At 43.7% G+C, this 22,111-nt stretch overlaps 1 protein-coding gene across 2 annotated transcripts in view; it reads left to right on the top strand.

The window, feature by feature from the left end:
* Positions 1 to 22,111, top strand: part of LOC105470707 (ARF guanine nucleotide exchange factor 2) — a 115,662-nt gene that overhangs the window by 517 nt on the left and 93,034 nt on the right. For both annotated transcript variants that reach the window (XM_011722911.3, XM_011722910.3), the window contains exons 2-3: positions 16,909 to 16,939; positions 17,568 to 17,691. In XM_011722911.3, coding sequence (XP_011721213.1) covers positions 16,909 to 16,939; positions 17,568 to 17,691 — 155 coding nt within the window. The remainder of the gene's footprint in view (positions 1 to 16,908; positions 16,940 to 17,567; positions 17,692 to 22,111) is intronic.

Here is a 22,111-nt window from a genome sequence, read left to right as displayed (position 1 = left end):
CTTGTTCCTCAGGGTTCCAACTCAGGACTTTTGCCACGATTCCTTGTCGCCCTGTTTCCTGGTTCCTCCCCTCACCACCTCCAAGTCCTAGAAGCAGTAGCCCTTGCCCCAAGATTTTTCGTTACCTGAGCTCTGCTAATTGAGGTTTCCCTAGGTGAACAGAGCATGGAAGAGCCGTCCAATTGGTTTAGGGAAACCCCTGATTCTTGTTTTAGAAGTGCGCGTTGGAGAATGTTTTCCTTTCGTTTGGGGATCTCCCATAGCTCTTTCCCTCAAGAAAGGATTGTAGAGGGTGTTCTGGATCTCCCAGTCATTGTAGTGAGCAAGACATCTGCCTATTCCTAGCAGTCCACTAAAATACAAGGCCTTTAGAGCAAAGATACTTGTCTGACTTATTCATTGCTGTATCCTCGGCGCACAGTAGGTGCTCAATAAATATTTGCTAATTGAATGGACCCTCGGATTATGGAAAGAGAATTCTAACTCATAAAGGCTTGGTAATTGATACCAAAATCACTATCCTATTTTTCAGTTTTAATCGTTTAACAAATATTTATCGAGTGCCCACTGCATACCAGGTACTGAGAATTCAGTGGGGAACAAGACGGACATGGTCCTTACCCCTATGGAGCTTATACTCGAAAAGAGGAGACAAAATAATTAAATAAAACAATAGATGAGGTATTTTGGAATACTAATAAATACCATTGTGAAAATAAAAGAGCAAGATGTGATAAAGAGGGCTTGAGGACTGCTTTCCATAGGGTGGTCAGGAAAGTAATCTTTTCCGAGAGGGTGACATTTGAGCTGAGTACTGAAAGGCAAGAACTATCCACCATGTGGAGTTTCAGAAGAGAGTTCTTGGTGGGAGAATCCATACATTTGACCAGAGTTGTCTTCAACTAATTCACTGCCCCAAAGGCTTTGGTTTGGAATCTGTAAAGACCTGTTTTTCCTAACAAATTGAGCAAATAGAAAGTTTGATTTTTAGTCACAGAGTTTGAGATTGTTATCACCTTTCTCCCTTCAATTGCTACAAAGTATAGAGTAGTGTTCTTTTGGCATTTAGAAATAGGCTGGTGAACTTTGCACTTCCCTGGGAAGAAGGTCCCTTGCTTTCATCAGATTCTCAGAGGGGCCTGAAATTCCCTCAGGGGCCAACTATTGATGCAGAGGTGGCAGTCTAGATAATCTGAAAACAGTTGCTAGTCCATGAAATTCAGGATCAGTGGAAGGAATTTACTGAGATTTAGATTTTTAAAGCTTTTCTATTACAATAACCAAGGCTAACTGTTGGGTATTGTTTTATCAGCAATGTGGGATAAGCACTGCAAAGCAGTTTGTTAGTTAGGCAAGAGCCTGGTATTTATAACTCCACGTTGAAATCTGCCTGGACTCTATCCTCTCAATATTGTTGTGGAGGTTTCAAAATAGTTATTTGGCAGAATAGTTTTTATTTTCTCTTCAGAAAACTTCTTAACATAAAATTTTTACCAAAGTGTGCATCACATTATTGGAACCTACTTATAAAAATGTCACCTGGATCATAAAGGGCCGTTAACGCTGAGAATTTAGTAGATATTTTCAGATCGTATCTTTGTTCAGAAGTTCAAATTTTGCTGATGCAAGTTGTGGAATGCATGTTTTCAGTTTTTAGGAGTGAATTGTAAGAAATGGCCTAGATAGGGAGTAATTTGACTACAGGTTATATGAATCACAAATTGGGGTTGTGCCGACGGCATAATAGGAACTATCATAAGGGAACCGATGCATAATGTTAAGTGACCATCTTTTTAAAGAGAATAATTGTGTGTCATTGCTGTTAAATAGAAATGACTGCTTTTACTTAGAGTAGAACACATAGCATAGTGCCTGGTGCTATTTCACTCTGCCTCTCAAGGCCCAGTCTTGTGTCCAGTAGTCCCATTGAAGAAGAGAAATTTGGGGCCGGGTGCGGTGGCTCATGCCTGTAATCCCAGCACTTTGGGAGGCCGAGGCGGACAGATCACAAGGTCAGGAGGTCGAAACCAACCTGGCTAACACGGTGAAACCCCGTCTCTACTAAAAATACAAAAAAAATTAGTTGGGCGTGGTGGCGGGCACCTGTAGTCGCAGCTCCTTGGGAGGCTGAGGCAGGAGAATGGCGTGAACCCAGGAGGCGGAGCTTGCAGTGAGCCAAGATTGCGCCATTGCACTCCAGCCTGGGCGACAAAGCGAGACTCTGTCTCAAAAAAAAAAAAGAAAGAGAAATTTGGAAAAATAGCTGAAACGAGCCAGTGTATAAGGAGCAGCTATGTGGTATTTTAGAGATTACCATATGTAGATTGTTAATTGTGATAAGAGGAACTGTAAATGACGGCTCAAAGTTGAAATGCTTGGATGATAAAGAGCATTTACAGGAAACAGCTTCTGTGATATGATTCCGCCAACTGTAGCATACTGGGGGAGGGGATCAGGGCTGCAGGGGCTGTAGAGTGTAGATGTTAGCTAGGAGTGTATTCTTTGGGACTCTAGACTTCTGTGTTTAAACCTCCTGCCTTCCACTTGCTACCTTTGTGATCTTGGACAAGTTATTTAATCTTATACCTTCCTCATAGGATTATTGTAAAGATTAAGTTAATTGACATGTACAGAAAACTTGGCATGTAGTAGGTGCTCAGTAAATGCTTGCTGCTATTACTATTTGTTTTTTATTACTATTTTAAGCTGTGACAAACCACAGAAGCTGTAAGTACTCTGGTTTGATGTTCTTTACCTTGGTTCCTCGTTCAGGAATGACTTATTGCTCTATTTGGTTTGTAGATGCAATAAATAAGAATGTAATTACATGATTGAAAGGCTGTGTTGGGGTATTAACTTACTAAACTCAATGAAGACAGGGGTTGTTCCTTGTGAAAATTGTGATAATCGTGATGGAACAGATTTGGAGTAATCTCAATGATTCATCTGCACTATATACCAAAAGCATAGATAGGGACTGTCCAATTAGGGGATAGTGTCCTTCCAACCTTTATCTGGAGAAATCAAGAGAGCCTGTGAGAGTGTTCATCGCCCCAGGGACCCTGTTGCTCTTTACCTTGTTAATGAAACTTTGATATATATTAATAATCTTCAACCTTTCAGCCCTCTGTTGGAGAATATAATTACATTCTTAAACCTCCCTTTTATAATTGTCTTATTTAAGACTCATCTTCTCCCATGATGTCTCTTTAAGTTATATTTCTGCTCTTAAACTATATGAAGTTTGGAGGCTTAATACGATAATCTATTTTAAAATTCGATATGGAAAAGTGTATCTATGACTGGGCACTGTGGCTCATGCCTGTAATTCCAGCACTTTAGGAGGCCAAGGTGGGCAGATTGCTTGAGCCCAGGAGTTTGAGACCAGCCTGTGCAACATGGCAAAACCCCATCTTAAAAAAATACAAAAGTTACCTGGGTGTGGTAGTGCATGCCTGTAGTCCCAGCTACTTGGGAGGCTGAGGTGGGAGGATGACTTGAGCCTAGGAGGTGGAGGTTGCAGTAAGCTGAGATCATGCCATTGCACTCCAGCCAAGGCAACAGAGTAAGACCCTCACACAAAAGTGCTAAGTAATGGCTAAGTGCTCTATAATTACTAGTTGTCATTATTTTCCGCCATTATCAAGAACATGTAAAAAGAATAGTAAACATACATATTTTCATATGAAATTGAGTGACTTTTAAAGATCACATGTCGTATTATATCTGTGTGATATCTACTATGTACTAAGCATTTCTGAGTTCAGCAGTAACATGGGCTTTTCATGCAATTTAGTTCTCATATTATCATCATTCCCACTGAGCCCCAGAGAAGTTAAGTTGGCCAGGGTAACTCAGTAAGTGATGGAACCAGGGTATAAACACAGGCAATCTGGCTCCATAGTCCAAGATCTTAACTGTTAACTACCATGTTTTCTTGCTTCTCCTTATGAAAGTTCTTATGTATAAAATACTCATGGAGTCTTTAAAACAATCAGTATACCGCAGTGGAGTTTCAGGAAAGAGACCGTATGTTCTATAGCTGAATTTTGAGATATATTTGAAAGCTTTGAGTCAAAAAGATAACAGCTCTTTTCTTCAGGTTTTAACTGCATATATGCTCGGTTTACTTTAATTAGGGGCTAATGGAAAGAAGGAAATGAGAGTAAAGAGCTGATTTCACATAAGCTTCATTTGAGTTATTCAGTTTTTCTTTTCTTTCTTTTTTTTTTTTTTTGAGACAGGATCTTGCTCTCTGGCCCAGGCTGGGGTGCAGTGGTGGGGTGCGATCTCAACTCACTGCAACCTCTCCATCCCTGGCTCAGGTGATCCTCCCATTTCAGCCTCCCAAGTAGCTAGGACTACAGGGACACACCACCCACCCGGCTAATTTTTCTATTTTTAGTAGAGATGGGGTTTCTCTGTTGCCCAGGCTGGAGTTAATCAGTTTTTCTAATTGATGATCTCTCTTCATCAGCAGTAAACTCCCTCTTATTAATTCTGGAGTTGTGACCTGTTATTAATTCTGGATTGTGATTCATTTCTTTGGGTACAGCAGGCAATGGGAGACCAAGGCTAAGGAAGAGAGCAGCTTGCCCGTATCCACACAGCTGGTGGGGAAACGTAGCTGCAGCACATGATGTAGCTTCACATAGATCATAACATCCATTCTTAGATTTGCTCCTCCGTTTAATATATGGGATTTAGGATGCAGATGGGTCATTGGTGACCTTAACTTGAGCTGTTTTGGTGCTGTGATGGAGGTGAAAACCAGACTGGCATGGGTCGAGGCCTGGGAGGTGAGGAAACAGATGGTGAGCATAGACAGCTCTCCCAGAGTTTGGTTGTGTTGTAAAGAGGAGGAAGGAGTGGCTCCTGGGAGTTGTTTGTTTATTTAAAGGTAGAAAAGACTTTAACTTTAAATATTGTTAAGGGATCCAGTTAAGGAAGTATATTCCTAAATCTTAGTTGTATATGGATGTGTATAAAACATACAAATGGGCATTTATCATATGGACATCTGTGTATTCAGAAAAACCATTCTCATCATGAGGATTACTGTGAAATTTGAAAAATAAAAAAAACTTCTAAATTGACATAACATGGCCAGGCACGGTGGCTCACACCTGTAATCCCAGCACTTTGGGAGGTCGAGACGGGCGGATCACTTGAGGCCAGGAGTTCAAGACCAGCCTGACCAAAATGGCAAAACCCCATCTCTACTAAAAATACAAAAATTAGCTGGGCGTGGTAGCGCGCACCTGTAATCCCAGCTACTCAGGAGGTTGAGGCAGGAAAATCACTTGAACCCGGGAGGTGGAGGTTGCAGTGAGCCGAGATGGCACCACTGCACTCCAGCCTGGGCAACAGAGCAAGACTCCGTCTCAAAAAAATAAATAAATAAATAAATAAATTGACATAATAAGACTTTAAATTGAAATGAAGAAAAAAGCCTTTAATTTTAGCAAATTCTAGTGTTTTGATTACACATTGTGTTTACAAGTGCTGTGTATCATAAAAATTTTGCGAAATAACAGTACTCAGGACCCTGGAAGATTACTTTTTGTTGGAAACCACTGTGGATTCTTCAGGAGGAGGTTATCTGTCTAGAAGCGGCATCAAAAAACTGGATTGTTGTTGATTATTTAAAAGCATTTGTATGTAGGATTGGCAGAGAGTTGATTGAGAGTTTGAAACTTTGATTTGCTTATTGATAGTCCAGTGATCCCTCTTTGGGCAGCAGTTTTCCAGGGTGGTAAAGATAATAATACTTTCGTCACAGAATTATTGCAAAGGTTAAATGAACTGTTCAGTAAGTAACTGGCACAGTACCTGGCACCTAATAGATGACCTGCTGAAATTCAGAGGCATTGGTGTTGCAATCTTTTCAAATTTAATTTAATTTAATTTTTTTGAGACAGAGTTTTGCTCTGTCACCCAGGCTGGAGTGCAGTGGCGAGATCTTGGCTCACTGCAAGCTCCGCCTCCCGAGTTCACACCATTCTCCTGCCTCAGCCTCCTGAGTAACTGGGACCACAGGTGCCCGCCACAACACCCGGCTAATTTTTTGTATTTTTAGTAGAGACGGGGTTTCACTGTGTTAGCCAGGATGGTTTCCATCTCCTGACCTTGTGATCCGCCCACCTCAGCCTCCCAAAGTGCTGGGATTACAGGCGTGAGCCACTGCGCCCAGCCAGTGTTGGAATCTTTAAAGGAAAAGGAATTGAATGCTTGCCTTTCTCTGCTTCCCCTATTAGTTGGTTTATAGACCTTTTGCAAGTCTCCAGCATGAGAGAAGCAGTGGTTGGATAGAATGAATTTAGAGCTCTATCCTGTACTTGTAAATCTCAGGGGAGAGTCTGCAAGCAGTGCTAGGGAAAACAGTAAGACCATTCTTCATGAAAAAGAGTGAACTTGTGAAAATGTGTACTTAATCAGCAAGAACATGGAGTGTCCTATATAAATAGCTCAGAGCTGTGTTTAGCTCTCGCCAGTTTCACCAGGCTTAGGGGGCCTGCCAGGAAAATACTTGACTTTCTTTCGAGCAAAGTTATCCTAGAAAAAATAGTTTTGCATTTGCTGATTCATTTCTGAAACCTTCCAGTGGGAAGCTCATTTCTGTTTAGTGTCTTGGGTGTAAATAAGCCTTCTGGCTTGATATTTTATAGTTTTATACCTTTGTGAGAACAGCCTTGTTGTGCTAGGACACAAAATTCTTAAGTTTTCCTTCCGTCCTAGGGAGTGGTCAGTGTATATTTGTTGTTCTGAATATAGTCCTTTTGCCTGTTGACTAAACCAGGCCCAACATTTATTCTGAAGATATTTATTTGGATATCACCCCTGATGTCATAATGTAGAGGGATCAAAACAAACAAGGACCCTGTTCTGAAGGAGTTCGCAGTTGAATGGGGGAGATGGGCGTTGTTCAGAGGATACGCCCTCTAGGTCATAATAACAACCCAAGAAGTACTGAAGGAGATACCTGGTTCTGCAAGGGCAGTTAACAGAGGGATGAGGGAAGACTTCCCTGAGGAAGTCTCACTCAGTCATTGAGAATTAAGTAGTTGGGGGTGGGAGGCATTTCAGCAGAGGGAACAGCCTGAGTGAAGGCTCTATGGCAGAGAGGAACACAGCTGTTGGGGACACTGAAAGAGGCCAGTGTGCGGTTGGAACACTACTTGAGCAGAGAGTGGAGATGGAGTGAGAGATGTAGGCCAAGACCCCAACATGCGAGGCCTGGAGGTCATGGCTAGGAGTTTGATTTTTTAGGTCAGAAGCAGTGAGATGACATGGAGGAGTTTTATTTTTATAATTAATTAATTAATTAATTTTTTGAGATGGAGTCTCGCTTTGTCGCCCAAGCTGGAGTGCAGTGGTGCGATCTTGGCTCACTGCAAGCTCTGCCTTCCGGGTTCACACCATTCTCGTGCCTCAGCCTCCTAAGTAGCTGGGACTACAGGCGCCCGCCACCACGCCCAGCTAATTTTTTATATTTTTAGTAGAGATAGGGTGTCACCATGTTAACCAGGATGGTCTCTATCTCCTGACCTCGTGATTCGCCTGCCTCGGCCTCCCAAAGTGCTGGGATTACAGGCATGAGCCACCGTGCCCGGCTGACACTGAAGAATTTTAAACCAGAAAGCAAGTGTTAGGATGACCAGGTGTGTTATTTTGGAACGATCATTTGGACCACTGTGTTTAGAACATCTTAGGGGAAGACCAGAGGGATTGCCAAGGAACCAATGAAGAGACCATCTTAGTCAATTTTGTGCTGCTGTAATAGAATGCTACTCACTGGGCGATTTATAAAGAACAGAAGTTTATTTGGCCCACAGTCCAAGAGCATGACACTAACATCTAGCTAGGGTCATCCTATGGCGGAAGGCGAGAGAGGAAATGAGGCTTGAACTCATCCTTTTATCAGAAGCCCACTCGTGCAGTAACATATTAGTCCACTCATGAGGGCAGAGCCCTTGTAACCTAATCACTTCTTAAAGGCTCCACTCATACCATCACAGTGGCAATTAATTTGCAGCAGAGTTTTAGTGGGGACATTCAAACCATTGCAGGCAGTTACCATTTTTTAGCTGAGAGATATTTTGGCCTGGATTAGTGGTGACAATAGAAGTAGAGCAAAGAAAATGAATTTCCAACCTGGTTAGAAGATGAAGCCAACAAAACCTTGTGATGGAGCGAGTAAGAGCATGGGAAAGAGGATTGATAAGCTTGATTCCCCGATTGCTGACTCACCCAGCTGAGTGGATGCTGCCTCTTTTTAAGATGGGAATGAACTGATACATAGTATGTCAAGGGTGATAAATACTATGAAAAAAGACTAGAAAGATCCATCAGAGTAAAGTGAGAGAAAAAGCAGGTAAGGAGATACAGGGCGACAAGGGGGTGGCAGTATTAGGTGGTGAGGAAGTCTTGTGAAGAGGACATCGGAGCAGGGATCTGAAGGAAGTGAGGTGGTGAGCCATGGAGATGTCTAGGGGGAGGGAGGGCATTCCCAGGAGCAGGAATAGCTCCTGCAAAGGCCCTGGGACAGAAATGTGCTTGGTGTGTTCGAGCAAGTAGGCCAGGGCCAGGGTGGTAGAAGGCGAGAGCAGAGGTATAGCAGGGGCCAGATCACGTAGACGTTTGGAGGCCAAGATTTAGAGTTTTAATTTTACGTGGAGTGGGATGGAAAGCTACTGGAGCATTTTGAGCAAAGGAGTGATGTGATCTGAGTTACATTTTGAGGGCATCCCTCTGGCTGCTGTTAAGAAAAGCTGTAGGGTGGAAGGGAGGATAATTGCTGAAGCATTGAGACCAGTTACAAGACCATTTTGATGGCCCAGGTGGGAGATAACGGTTGCTTGGTCTAGGGTGATGGTGGTGGCCTAGTGTGGTAAGAAGGGATCATCACTGTTCAATCAGGTTCTAGATATTATGGATAGTGTGAAGTTCCTGAGAAGGCAGATAGGGATGGGATATGACAGAGGTGGAGGGGTTGGACACTCACTCCCTTATAGCAGGAGAGAGCAGAGAGCAGGCCAGAAGTAGGTCAGATTGTAGGTTTGCTAACAGCAAGCTGAGGGAGTCTCCTTGTGCCCACTTCTAATTTCTGAGTGAAGTAGGAGGCCACTCCATTGGATGTGAGTAAAGAGGATGGCAGTGGAACAGTGATGATCAGGAGGGGAGAGATGGGCTGTTGAGGGTGGAGAAATGTGCAGTAGCCATCGTGGAGAGTGAGAGGTGACCAAATTACTGGGTGGCATTTCAGGTTTCATTCGTGATGGGTAACTGGGGCTCTGTAGGCCTGCCAACTTGCCCTGTTGTCAGAGGTCTGCTTAGGCGGAGACAGGTGAAAAGGGAACACTAGTACAATCTAAGTTTGGGATTTTGCCACAAGTGAAGACTAAAGGTCAGAGAGCGTCCAGGCTGTTGATTGCGTGTCATCTGATAATAGCCCTGCTAATGGGATCTACCCTGGAAAATGAGGAAAAAGGAAAGCCAAGAAGTTGGCCATCTCAAGATTTGACAGGCCAGAGAGAGGTTCTACTGGGAGCAGTTGAGAGGGTCAGCTGGAAGGAGAGAAGAGGAAGGAGCTGGAAGTGCCCCAGTAATATATGGGGACAAGAGTCAGTGTGACCAGCCTCACCAGGCTGGCTTGGAGTGGAGGAGGACGTGGCAGGTGACTGGGAGCTGAAGGAATTGAGGGGCAGCATTGGTTTCTGTAGGGGGAAGCCTGCGACAGACAGATGTCTGAGGAGGGTTGAAGGGTTACTGTGGGATCTGGGGGCACTGGCCACTGATGGGATTGTTGGGCAGTGCTGGATTTGAGGTTGGTGATGGTCATTGTTGGACTTGCCTTGGGAGTGGAAGAGAGAATGCAAGCCGGTGTCAGAGGTGCTGATGAATGGAGGTGTGTGACCCAAGCGGTAACATCCAGAAAGGATTTCCTGCAAAGACAGCATGGCTTTTCAGCTGCAGCTGCCCCACCCTGCTCCAGTCTCCCTCATTTCCAGCCTGGAAATTGTTGCTAATTGCCCCATTGGCAGTTGGGAAAGCAACACCTGTTAAGATGTGGAGCAATAAAGTGGAGCAGGTATGCTGTGCCCTATACGCCTCTTCCTGCACCATCCTCCTCCTTCTGTCATCGTTGAGTGGCTCAGGAGTGCTGGCCCTCCAACAGACTGCCTGGGCATGGATCCTGACTTCAGAGTAGCACTTCTGGCTATGATGTGGGCAGGTGGCTTAACCTCCCTGTGCTCAGATTCCTCACCTGTAAAACGGTTGTGGATGATTAGAGTGTTCCTGCCTCCCTGGGTTGTGGTGAGGACTGAATTAGCACCTGCCACTAGGAGGCAGTCAGTGAGTCAGCTATCATCATCATCATCATTAGGGTTCCACTCATTTTCCTTTTCCCTTGGCTTTACTTGATCCCATGGATGGCACTAGAGATTTTGCTTTAATATTGACTTCTTTTAAAATAAGAGCAAGAGAACTGACATTTATTGACCACCTACCGTGTGCCAGCCGCCGCCTTAGTCACCGCCAAGACTTCTCTCATGGCGGTGTCAAGAGAATTATCTGCACTCTCGGTGCCTAGTTATGGTTTCTGGGGCATGTGGGGCTGGGTTTTTTTTAATCACTCCCATTTTTTAGAGTAGGAAATCAAGATTCAGGGAAGTTGGCTGGGCGCGGCGGCTCATGCTTATAATCTCAGCACTTTGGAAAGCCAAGGTGGGTGGGTCACCTGGGGTCAGGAGTTCAAGACCTGCCTGGCCAACATGGCAAAAACTTGTCTCTACTAAAAATATAAAAACTAACCGGGCATGGTGGCGCATGCCTGTAGTCCCAACTGTTTGGGAGGCTGAGGCACGAGAATTGCTTGAACCCAGGAGGTGGAGGTTGCAGTGAGCCAAGATGGTGCCACTGCACTCCAGCCTGGGCGACAGAGTGAGACTTCATTAAAAAAAAAAAAGATTCAGGGAAGTTTAATAACCCACCTGGCATCATTCAGCTAATAGATGTCCATGCCAGGACTTGAACCCAGCTCTGTCTCGCACCTGTATCTTTTCTTTCTGCCACATCAGGCTGTGCCATGCTATCTGTGAGGCACCTGCCACACACACTTTTTCCCTGTTCCTTTTTCTCCCTCCTTTTTTTTTTTAAAAAATTATTTATTACACTTTTAAGTTCTAGGATACGTGTACAGAACATGGAGGTTTGTTACATAGGTATACATGTGCCATGGTGGTTTGCTGCACCCATCAACCCATCATCTAGGTTTTCAGCCCAGCATGCATTTGGTATTTGTCCTAATGCTCTCCCTCCCCTTGCCTCCCACCCCTCAACAGGCCCCAGTGTGTGATGTTCCCCTCCCTGTTTCCATGTGATCTCATTGTTCAACTCTCACTTATGAGTGAGAACATGCGGTGTTTGGTTTTCTGTTCCTATGTTAGTTTGCTGAGAATGATGGCTTCCAGCTTCATCCATGTTTCTGCAAAGGACATGAACTCATTTTTTAATGGTTGCATAGTATTCCATGGTGTATATGTGCCACATTTTCTTTATCCAGACTATCATTAATGGGCATTTGGGTTGGTTCCAAGTCTTTGCTATTGTGAATAGTGCTGCAGTAAACATACATGTGCATGTGTCTTTATAGTAGAATGATTTATAATCCTTTGGGTATATACCCAGTAATGGGACAGCTGGGTCAAATGGTATTCCTGGTTCTAGATCCTTGAGGAATCACCACACTGTCTTCCACAATGGTTGAACTAATTTACACGCCCACTAACAGTGTAAAAGTGTTTCTATTTCTCCACATCCTCTCCAGCATCTGTTGTTTCCTGACTTGTTAATGATCTCCATTCTAACTGGCCTGAGATGGTATCTCATTGTGGTTTTGATTTGCATTTCTCTCTCTTTTTTTTTTTTTTTTTGAGACGAAGTTTCCCTCTTGTTGCTCAGGCTGGAGTGCATTGGCACAATCTCAGTTCACTGCACCCTCCGCCTCCAGGGTTCAAGTGATTCTCCTGCCTCAGCCTCCTGAGTAGCTGGGACTACAGGCATGCACCACCATGCCCGGCTAATTTTTTTGTATTTTTACTAGAGACTGGGGTTTCTCCGTGTTGGCCAGGCTGGTCTCGAACTCCCGACCTCAGGTGATCTGCCTGCCTCGGCCTCCCAAAGTGCTGGGATTGGAGGCATGAGTCACCACATCGGGCCTTGATTTGCATTTCTCTAATGACCAGAGATGATGAGCTTTTTTCCATATGTTTTTTGGCCACATAAATGTCTTCTTTTGAGAAGTGTCTGTTCATATCCTTTGCCCACTTTTTGATGGGATTGTTCCTCTTTTAATGGAAAAAAAAAGATTGCATTATCCAAATATATCAAGAACCCAACTTTTAGGTTGGGCTATATGAGACTACTGCTATTTGAGCATTTCCAGCCTGGGTGAGAGGATAAGACTCTGTCTCCAAAACAAAAACAAAAACAAAAGGTGCCGGTGTGCTTCAGACTGTGCCTTCTCTCCACCTGCACAGGCTCTGTCCTGCTCCAAGCCTCCATTGCTGCTAGTCTGGATTATTAGCAGTAACCTCCTGACTGGTTTCCCTGCTTCTGTCCTGGCTACCTTCCTCTTTATCCTCACAGCAGTCAGAGTGATCTGTCCGAGGAAAAGTTGAGTCAGGCCACCCTCTCCCAGCCCCTCCATGGGCTTCCTCCCATCCCTTACAAAGATGCTGTTATCATCTGGGCCCCTACTGGGCCTAGTGGAGAAGACTTTTCAAGAGTGTCTTTCTTTCTTTCTCTCTCTCTCTCTTTTTTTTTTTTAAGATGGAATCTAAGTCTTTTTACCATGTTGCTCAGGTTGGTCTGAGCTCCTGAGCTTAAACTGATCTGTCCGCCTCAGTCTCCTAAAGTGCTGGGATTACAGGCATGAGCCACGGGGACTGGCCTCAAGATTTTTTTTTCTTCAACAAAGAGTAGTTTAGAAAGCGCAACAATTCCTAATTCTTGTGGGAGTACTTAAGGGTAAATTTAGAAAACTAAAGAAAATCTGTGAACATAGGATTTGCAACTGAAGTTTCTTAGGTTTCTGCAGTTACTCTTCCAGGTAGCAACTCTTTTTTTTTTTTTTTTTTTTTGTTTGTTTGTTTGTTTTTTGAGACGGAGTCTCCCTCTGTCGCCCAGGCTGGAGTGCAGTGGCGCGATCTCGGCTCACTGCAAGCTCCGCCTCCTGGGTTTACGCCATTCTCCTGCCTCAGCCTCCTGAGTAGCTGGGACTACAGGCGCCCGCCACCGCGCCCGGCTAATTTTTTGTATTTTTAGTAGAGATGGGGTTTCACCGTGGTCTCGATCTCCTGACCTTGTGATCCGCCCGCCTCGGCCTCCCAAAGTGCTGGGATTACAGGCGTGAGCCACCGCGCCTGGCTGGGTAGCAACTCTTTCCTGGTCACAGGAGAGGGCTGCTCTCTTCGGTCCCTGTGCCCTGCACTGCTGCTGCTGCCAGTCCTGTCAACCCTTGCTCATTCCCATTCCAAAACCGGGTTTTACCTTTGCTGTGCTCATGCCAGGCTGGAAAAGGGGTTTGGGAGATTTCAGAAGGCTTGTAAACTAGCTTTCCCAGCTGGACGGGTTCACAGAGTAGTAAAACACCAGTGTTTTGAACCATGGTTGTAGCATTCATGGTTGGTATCAGTGCTAGGAAAACCACACATTTAAACTCTTCTGCATTTATAGTTTACAGAGTAATTCGATATGCTTATTTGAGAGTCAAGGTATCCAGGAGAACACAGACTCTGGAGCCTGATTTTCTGGGTTTAAGTCCAATCTCCAGTACTTAATAACTTGTAACCTCTGTGGATCTTGATTTTCATCTATAAAATTTATAATGGAGTTTGGCCTTGAACTTCAGTCCTCTGGCTCTTTAGTTCTTTGTTCTTTGGCTGGACAACATTTTGCTTATAGAAAACTTGATGCTTTGTCCTCATAGCACTGGTCACAGTCCTTAAAAGCCACTTTTATCCCCTGCAGGTACTTTTCTGCAGCCACTGAAGCACTCTCTCCTCGGCTCTTCTCCATCCCTTAAAGCAGAATTGGCAAACTGGTAACTTCAGAGCTAGGCAGCTTACAAACCAGTCTTATTTAAGCCATAATATTTTTTAAATGTATTTTTTATTGATACATATAGCTGTACATATTTTTTAAGTGCATTGATAATTAGATGCTTTCTTATAGTCAAATCAGGGTAACTGGGATATTCATCACTTTAAATATTGATTTTTTCTTTACATTAGGAACATTTGAATTCTTTCCTAGCTATTTTGAAATGTACAGTTGGTTAATGTTAACTGTAGTCATCATACTGATCTATCGAACACCAGATCTTATTTTTTCTATTTAATATAATTTTAAAACAATTGAAGGTGTTTGAATTGCAATCAGAGCTTTCACTTAAAATCTGGATTTCGACCTCTGGAAAAATCAGAACAATTAGCACCTGTGGGCTCAGGGACTCTAAAGATTCCAGTCAGCTGGAACTGAGGAGCTGCCGCACCCCTTCCTGTACTGGGTGGAGAAGGGGTCCTGTCTTTCTTTGATCTTACATCCACCGTGTTTTTTCTTGACATTTCCCGCCTGGCCTCCATGGGCCTTTGTAGTTGGTGTAACTTTTGTGTTTGGTTTGTTTTATGTTTTTTTTTTTTTGAGACACAGTCTCGCTGTGTCGCCCAGGCTGGAGTGCAGTGGCACCATCTCGGCTCACTGCAATTACTGCTTCCCAGGTTCAAGGGATTCTCCTGCCTCAGCCTTCTGAGTAGCTGGGATTACAGGTGTGTGGCACCACGCCCAGCTAATTTTTGTATTTTTAGTAGAGATGGGGTTTCACCATGTTGGTCAGGATGGTCTCAAACTTCTGACCTCGTGATCTGCCCGCCTCGGCCTCCCAAAATGCTGGAATTACAGATGTGAGCCACTGCGCCTGGCCTATAGTGGCATTTCAAAACAGATTGTTTTAGAGCTCACAGGCCAGCACCAACTCTAGCAAAGACCTCATTGTTTCAGATAGGTTTAGGACTTAAACTTGACTCTAACAAGGTAACAGTGATTGGAAGGAAAACTTACATTTGAGTCTGGGCAGGAGCACCCAGCTGGCCTATCACAGAGTGACATATCTTGTCACCCAAGCAGAGCCTTAGCATTATAGATACGGGTTTCTAAAAGCTGATCGCGTGGCTGCCAGCCTCACGGGCTGGATCTCCCACAACTTCATGGGTCTCTGCTAGTGGAAGCTGGATCATTTCCTTTGTGAATTCTTTTCCCTGAGGGGCAAGATCCATGCCACACAGCTCTCTGACCCTGTGTGTCACAACCCTTATGGTCCATGAGCAAAATGTTTGCTATTAGTTATTTAGGCATTTCTCTTCTGTTTTCTTATGTGTGTAATAAGATATACAAAGTCAGGCTTGAAGGTTAGAAATTGCTACTTCCAGTGAGTCAGTTTACTTGGTTTTCACGTCTTCAAGTTGAGTCTAGAATGGAGTTATCTAAGAAAAGGAAATTTGCAACCTTCAGTACTATGTCCTGGGGTTGCTAGGATAACTAGTGCCATATCCACACTACTGGCTCTCTAGAGATTGTGTAAAGGAGGGTGGCCTTTTGGAGATGATCTGAATACATGGTATTGAGAACAAACATTCCCATGTCTGATTTGATAGTACGTGGGTTTGTGGGTCTAACATGTAGAAATACATTCAACTGAGTGGATGTGGGGGGAATTCTGTGTATTTAGACAGGGTGTTTTGTTGTTTTAATGACACAAAACCTTGTTTTCCTGGAAATAAGACTATCTCTGAGATTGTGATTTCTGAAAAATGACGCTATTCCTGTAACCCTGCCAGTGTAGTTGTAACCTCTATGGTTAAGATTTTAAAATTAATTTTAATTCAAAAAAATTACATGTGCCTTACTTAGCACAATGTGAATGTACTTAATGCCATTCAACTGTAAACTTAAAAGATGGTTAAGATGGTAAATTGTAGGTTATGTATATTTTATTATAATTGTTTTTAGAAGTGCTGATTAAGAAGAAGTATATATGCTTATCATAGAAAATGTCATAGTAGTAGGTCCCACTACTTAGACAACTTTGAGTATTTTATGCGTTTCAATACTTTGTTGTATCGGTTTCCGGTCTTCTATGCATATTTGCACACAGTTGAGAGGTTGTGATATTACCATGGTATTGTGTCAGCTAACTGTCATGAACATGCATTCTGCAGAACAGGAAACAGGTAAGAACATGGGCTGTAGAGCCAGAAAGCCTCGGTTCAAATTCTGGCTCCCTAGTTCTTGATGTGCAACAGTAGCCAAGTTACCTAACCCTGCTGTGCCTTGGTTTCCTCATCAGGATCATTGCTTCTCATCAAGAGCAGTTTTGCTCATGAGACACTTGGCAATGTCTAGAGACGTTTTTGGTTTTCAAGATGGCAGAGAGATCAGGGGTGCTTCTGGTATCCAGTGAGTGGAGGGCCCGGATGCTCCTAAACATCCTAGAGTGCACAGGGCAGCCTCATAACAAAGAATTCTTCGTCCCCAAATGTCAGTGGTGCCAAGGCTGAGAAACCCTGCTCTAAATGAGATGGATATTATAATAGTATGGACCCCATGGGATCGTTGTAAGGGCTAAGTGAGCTAAAACACATACAGTAATGCCTAGCCAGTCACTCCATGTAAGTGTTAGCTATTATTATTGCTGTTACAATTATGTCTTTCACTTCATATCAGCATTTTTGTATTTAAACATCTCATTAACATTCTTTTCAGTGGTCTCCAGATATATTTTAGTAAAGTTTTCCTTTACATAAATGTTACATGTTCCTAATGTGTTTTTTCTTCCTTCCTTACCAGATGAAATTAAAGCAGAAATAGAAAAGCAGAGGTAAGCTATAGCACTACCTCCTTGCTGAGATATGGCGTGAAGGGAGTAGGTAGCAACTCGGGGAGCCCCTTTCTCTGCTTGTTTTCTCATATTTCTAATCCTCAGGGGTGGCACACACTCTGCAAGCATGGTGCTAGGCACACAGCACAACTCTGTATATATTTGAACTGATGCTCGGTTCACAGGCCTCAGTATTTGTATACTTGGAGGGAAGGATCAAGATTGAGGTAATGCTGTTGTATCTTTTCTTGACAGAAGAGGCAAAGCCCTTGTCTCTTGTATGGCATGCTTCCTTAGGCATGAGGACAGCTTGCTCCATGAGTGGCTCCTCCTGATCTTCATAGTAAGGAAGCCGGTTAGTCACATTTCAGAAGTATAACTCTGGCGTGGCTGCCACCAGGATTCAGTCCAGGATGTTGTTAATTCAGCATGCCAATCAGAGAACTTGCTCTCTGCATGTGGCACTTTAGTGGTATTTTTCCTAATATATGTGTTCAACTTTTAATGTCTAGCCCCAGGATATTGTTTGCAGGCACTTTTAATTAAATGGTTGCAGGTGGAATGGGAAGTTAGAGTAAGGTGTAGAAAATTCATTTCTCCTCCCGACCCTCTCTTGCTTTTCTCCTAGGCTTGGCACTGCTGCACCACCAAAGGCAAACTTCATTGAAGCTGACAAGTATTTTCTTCCATTCGAGCTAGCTTGCCAGTCCAAGTCCCCACGGGTAGTCAGCACATCCCTCGACTGCTTGCAGGTACCGTGTTTCAACTTCGTGTTGTCAAGGGGGTTCTCTCCAAGCCACAGTTGGTCCTTACACAGAACTATGCTGGGGACCACCCTGGCACTCAGTGCTCTCAGAGGCGATACAGAAAGGAGCAGTTTGATGTATTCTTTTTGGAGATCTCATGAGGGAGGGAAAAGAGAAAGGTGTGAGCTCTTCAGCTAAAACCAGAATTGTTTCCCCTAGAAATATCTTATTTGTTCATGCCTTGTGTATGTTTTTCTAAATGAAACTTTTAGCATTAATTGAAATATTTGACACACATGGGCACAAAAGGCATTTTTATACAGCCTCTGTCTTATTTTTTCCTTTTTGTAGAGATGCAGTCTTGCTATGTTGCCCAGGCTGGTCTTAAACTTCTGGCCTCAAGCAATCCTACTGCCTTGGCTTCCCAAAGTGCTGGGATTACAGGCATGAGCCACCGCACCTGGCTCAACCTCTTTTCTTTTCTTCTCTTTTCTTTTCCTCCCTTTCCCTTTCCCTTTCCCTTTCCCTTTCCCTTTCCTTCCTTTTCCTTTCTTTTTGAGTTTTGCTCTTGTTGCCCAGGCTGGAGTGCAGTGGCGTGATCTCAGCTCACTGCAATGTCCACCTCCCGGGTTCAAGGGATTCTCCCGCCTCAGCCTCCCGAGTAGCTGGGATTACATGCACCCGCCACCATGCCTGGCTAATGTTTTGTATTTTTAGTACAGATGGGGTTTCACCATTTTGGTCAAGTTGGTCTCAAAAGACTCTTTCTTAATGGCATTAAAATTCATATCAAATAGAAAAATAGAGACAGTCGAATCTATTGTTTTTGGTAGTTATGTGCTATAAAGTCACTTCCCATACTGAATTAGCAAACATTGAATCTTTGTTTCTAGAGGAACTACAGGGTTAGGTTCCTGCAAGCCTTTAGTCTTCATGTGGTTCTTTTTAAAGAGACTATCTAATATCTATTGTCGATGCATTAACATTGAACTCAGGGGCCACAGTGCTATAATGCATGCCTGAACAAAGCTTATCTAACACACATAATTTCTCCATGAGGCACATCACTACCTTCTTGCTGTTAGGAACACTGGAAAGCATATCAGCACACACTTGGGGTCCATTGTAAATAGCAGAATCACCAACAAGAAGCACCAAAATGCAAAAAACACAGCACTAAATACACCACTTAAAAGGTACTTGTTTGCAGTAGGAGAATGAAACAAGGAGGCATAGTGTTGCCTTGTTTGACCTCAGCCGGGAACATAAACATCAAGTGATTTCAAATTTTTTACTGCTCTGCGCATGTCTACAAATGACCAAAAAAGCCCCAGAAGTATTGATTTGGGCTTAGAAGTAGATTTTAGTGAGTAGGTGCATTTGCAAGTATTGCTGCAAATAATGAGAACTGACTGTATTTAGAGCCACAGGTAACTTTGTTGCAAATTACCTTTTACTGAAGAAGAAGCAAGGGTAGAGAAGTTAAGGCTACTTGTCCAGTAATATATAGGTAATACGAGAAACAGGACTATAACTTGGGTTTCTTAATTCCTGGCCCATCATTCTTGTACTTTTGCTCAAGACCTACTCCTTAGGTTTCTGATTACCCCAAGGAACATTTATTCTCTTTTTTGTTTATTTCGAGTCAGGGTCTCACTCTGTTGCCCAGGCTGTAGTGCAGTGCCTTGATCATAGCTCACTAGAGCCTCTAACTCCCGGGCTCAAACAATCCTCCTGCCTCAGCCTCCCAAGTAGTTGGGATTATAGACATGAACCACCACACCTGGCTCACAGAACATTTATTCTTGACCTCAGTGGGCAGTCCACATCAATGAATAAAGTTTAGTAAATTTTAAAAATATGTTGAAGTGATCCACAGTTTGCCAGCACTTTCTAGAACAGGAATGGTGACCAGATTCTGTATTCTGATTGCTGTGTAGAAGAGGTGTCTGAAGGCTCATCCAGCTTTCTTGAGAAAGAGTGCTGTGATTGACTGATTTTATCTACCAAGGCACAGGACTGCAAAGTGGCAGTGGGCATGCCACGTTTTTGGCATCTCTGGTCTAATATTTACTCTATTAAACTCTCTTCTTTGTTATGTGTACTTGAGAATTGATGAGAATTTCTTCACAGAAGCAACTCTTCCAAATGCAAAACCATTTTGTTATTCGATGTAATTCTGTACAGATTGTCCTATGTGAGACATACAGTGAGCCAAGAATTGTTAAATGGCAGGCTTCAGTCCTACTTCTATCCTAAAATATTTTTTGCTGTGAATGTGTTCTGAGGAAATTTGGCAGAAGTTGAATTTTAGTTCTCTCCCCATGTTAAGGTTTTCTTTTGAAGGGAGTGCTGATAATTAATGTAATTGACATTCTAAGAACAGTGGCTGACATGCATTGAGCTCTTAGCCTGTGGGCCCTGCATGCTTCATCCACTGTACTGTGTATAGACCCCTTGACAGCCCTCTGAGGTACTTAACTCTTGTCCTCATTTTAGAATCAAAGAAACCAAGGCTTAGGGAATGAAGTGACCAGCCTAGTCCAAGGTAGGCTGGAGTGCAGTGGCGCGACCGCAGCTCACTGCAACGTCAAGCGATTCTCCCACTTCAGCCTCTCAAGTAGCTGGGACCATAGGCATGCACAACCACACCCAGATAATTTTCTTTTTATGTTTTTTGTAGAGACAGGGTTTCACCAAGTTGCCTAGGTTGGTCTTGGAACTCCTGAGCTCAAGTGATCCTCCCGCTTAGGCCTCCCAAAGTTTGGGGATTACAGACGTGAGCCACTGTGCCCAGCGGGTTTCTAGGACTTCTTGACTCTGTGTCTGTGTTCTTAACCAGGGGTCATCAGCTTTGGGCCATGAGCCAAATTTGGCCTACTGTCTGCTTCTGCAAATAAAGTTTTATTGGAACACAACTGTCTTAGTCTGCTTGGGTTGGTGTAACAGAATATCATAGACTGGATTTCTTCAACAACAGACATTTATTTGTTACAGTTTTAAAAGCTGGGCAGTATAAGATCAAGGTACTGGCTGATTTGGTTCCAGGTGAGGGTACCCTCTTTCTGGCTGCAGACAGCTGTGTTCTCTTGTGTCATGGAGACAGAGCTAGGTCTCTGGTTTCTTCTTACAGGGCACTAATCCTGTCATGAGGGCCCTACCCTCATGACTGCATCTAAGCCTGATTATTTCCCAAAGGCCCAATCTCCTAATACCATCACATTGCAGGGTTAAGGCTTCAACATACGAATTTTAGGGGGACACAGTCCGTAACAACAGCTATGCCTATCGTTGATTATCTGTGGCTGCCTTCCTGCTACTGTGACCTAGCGGAGTGGCTGTAATGGAGACCAAATGACCCGCAGAGCCTAACCATTTAGTATGTGGCCCTTTATGGAAAAAGGTTGCCGCTCTTCACTGGCCCCTGCTCTTAACTGTAACCATGTGGTTCTGGTCTGTTTAATAATAGAAATTGTTTGTTTCTGGAACTCCTTGTATCTGTGTATGATTTCAAATGGAAACACTGACACCCTGCCTTATTTCAGCCCACTGCAAATCTTTAGTCTTATGGGGTATGGTTATCTCTCTTTTTAGTATGGAAGTTCTGGTTGGGTGCAGTGGCTCACGCCTGTAATCCTAGCACCTTGAGGCAAGAGGATCACTTGAGGCCAGGTATTTGAGAACAGCCTGTGCAACATAGTGAGACCCCATCTCTACAAAGTAAAGTAAAAATAAAAAGTTAACTGGGCTGCACGGTGCACACCTTTAGTCTCTTACTCAGAAGGCAGAGGCAGGAGAATTGCTAGGGCCCAGGAAGTTGAGGCTGCAGTGAGCCGTGATGGTAACACCTAACTCCAGCCTGAGTGACAAAGCAGGACCCTGTCTCTTAAAAAAAAGAAAAAGAAAAAAAAACACACAGAAAGGAATGGAAGTTCTCTGAGATGTAATAGGTATACTAGAATTTCTTTGTTTAGTATACAAAATGAATCATCCTTTTTATGACATGAGAAAGTGACTCGGTGCTCCCTGGGCTACTGAATGGAAAAAATGTGCTTCCCCTTGGTGGCTGCCCTTGCCAAGCCTGTTTGACTGGCTTTTACCAGTGTGGGTAAGGTAACCTCTGTCTTGGAAGTCGAGGGGCAATATCTGGAGGTAAAGTTTGGTTTGGGCAGAATTGAAACCAGCTGCAGATACATCCGTGCTGTGCCCTGCCATTCTTTGAGCTTGGCGCAGCAGTAGGAGTGGCAGAGGTGCTTTTGGGATTGATTTGCCATAAGCACAGTTAGCCCAGGCTCCCTCTCCACTGGGAGAAGCCTGGAGACTTCCCCTGTGTCTTGCTTCTACCAAGTGATAAAGATTCTGCCTTCCCTTCCTCCAACATTTGGTCTGCTACACACTTCCCCACAGTCAGGGCTAAGTGTACAGA

The sequence above is a fragment of the Macaca nemestrina genome, chromosome 15 (genome assembly GCF_043159975.1).
Source record: "Macaca nemestrina isolate mMacNem1 chromosome 15, mMacNem.hap1, whole genome shotgun sequence".
In the NCBI taxonomy this organism is placed as follows: domain Eukaryota; kingdom Metazoa; phylum Chordata; class Mammalia; order Primates; family Cercopithecidae; genus Macaca; species Macaca nemestrina.
The sequence above is the reverse complement of the archived record's forward strand: the minus strand, read 5'-3'. Positions and strand labels throughout refer to the sequence as shown.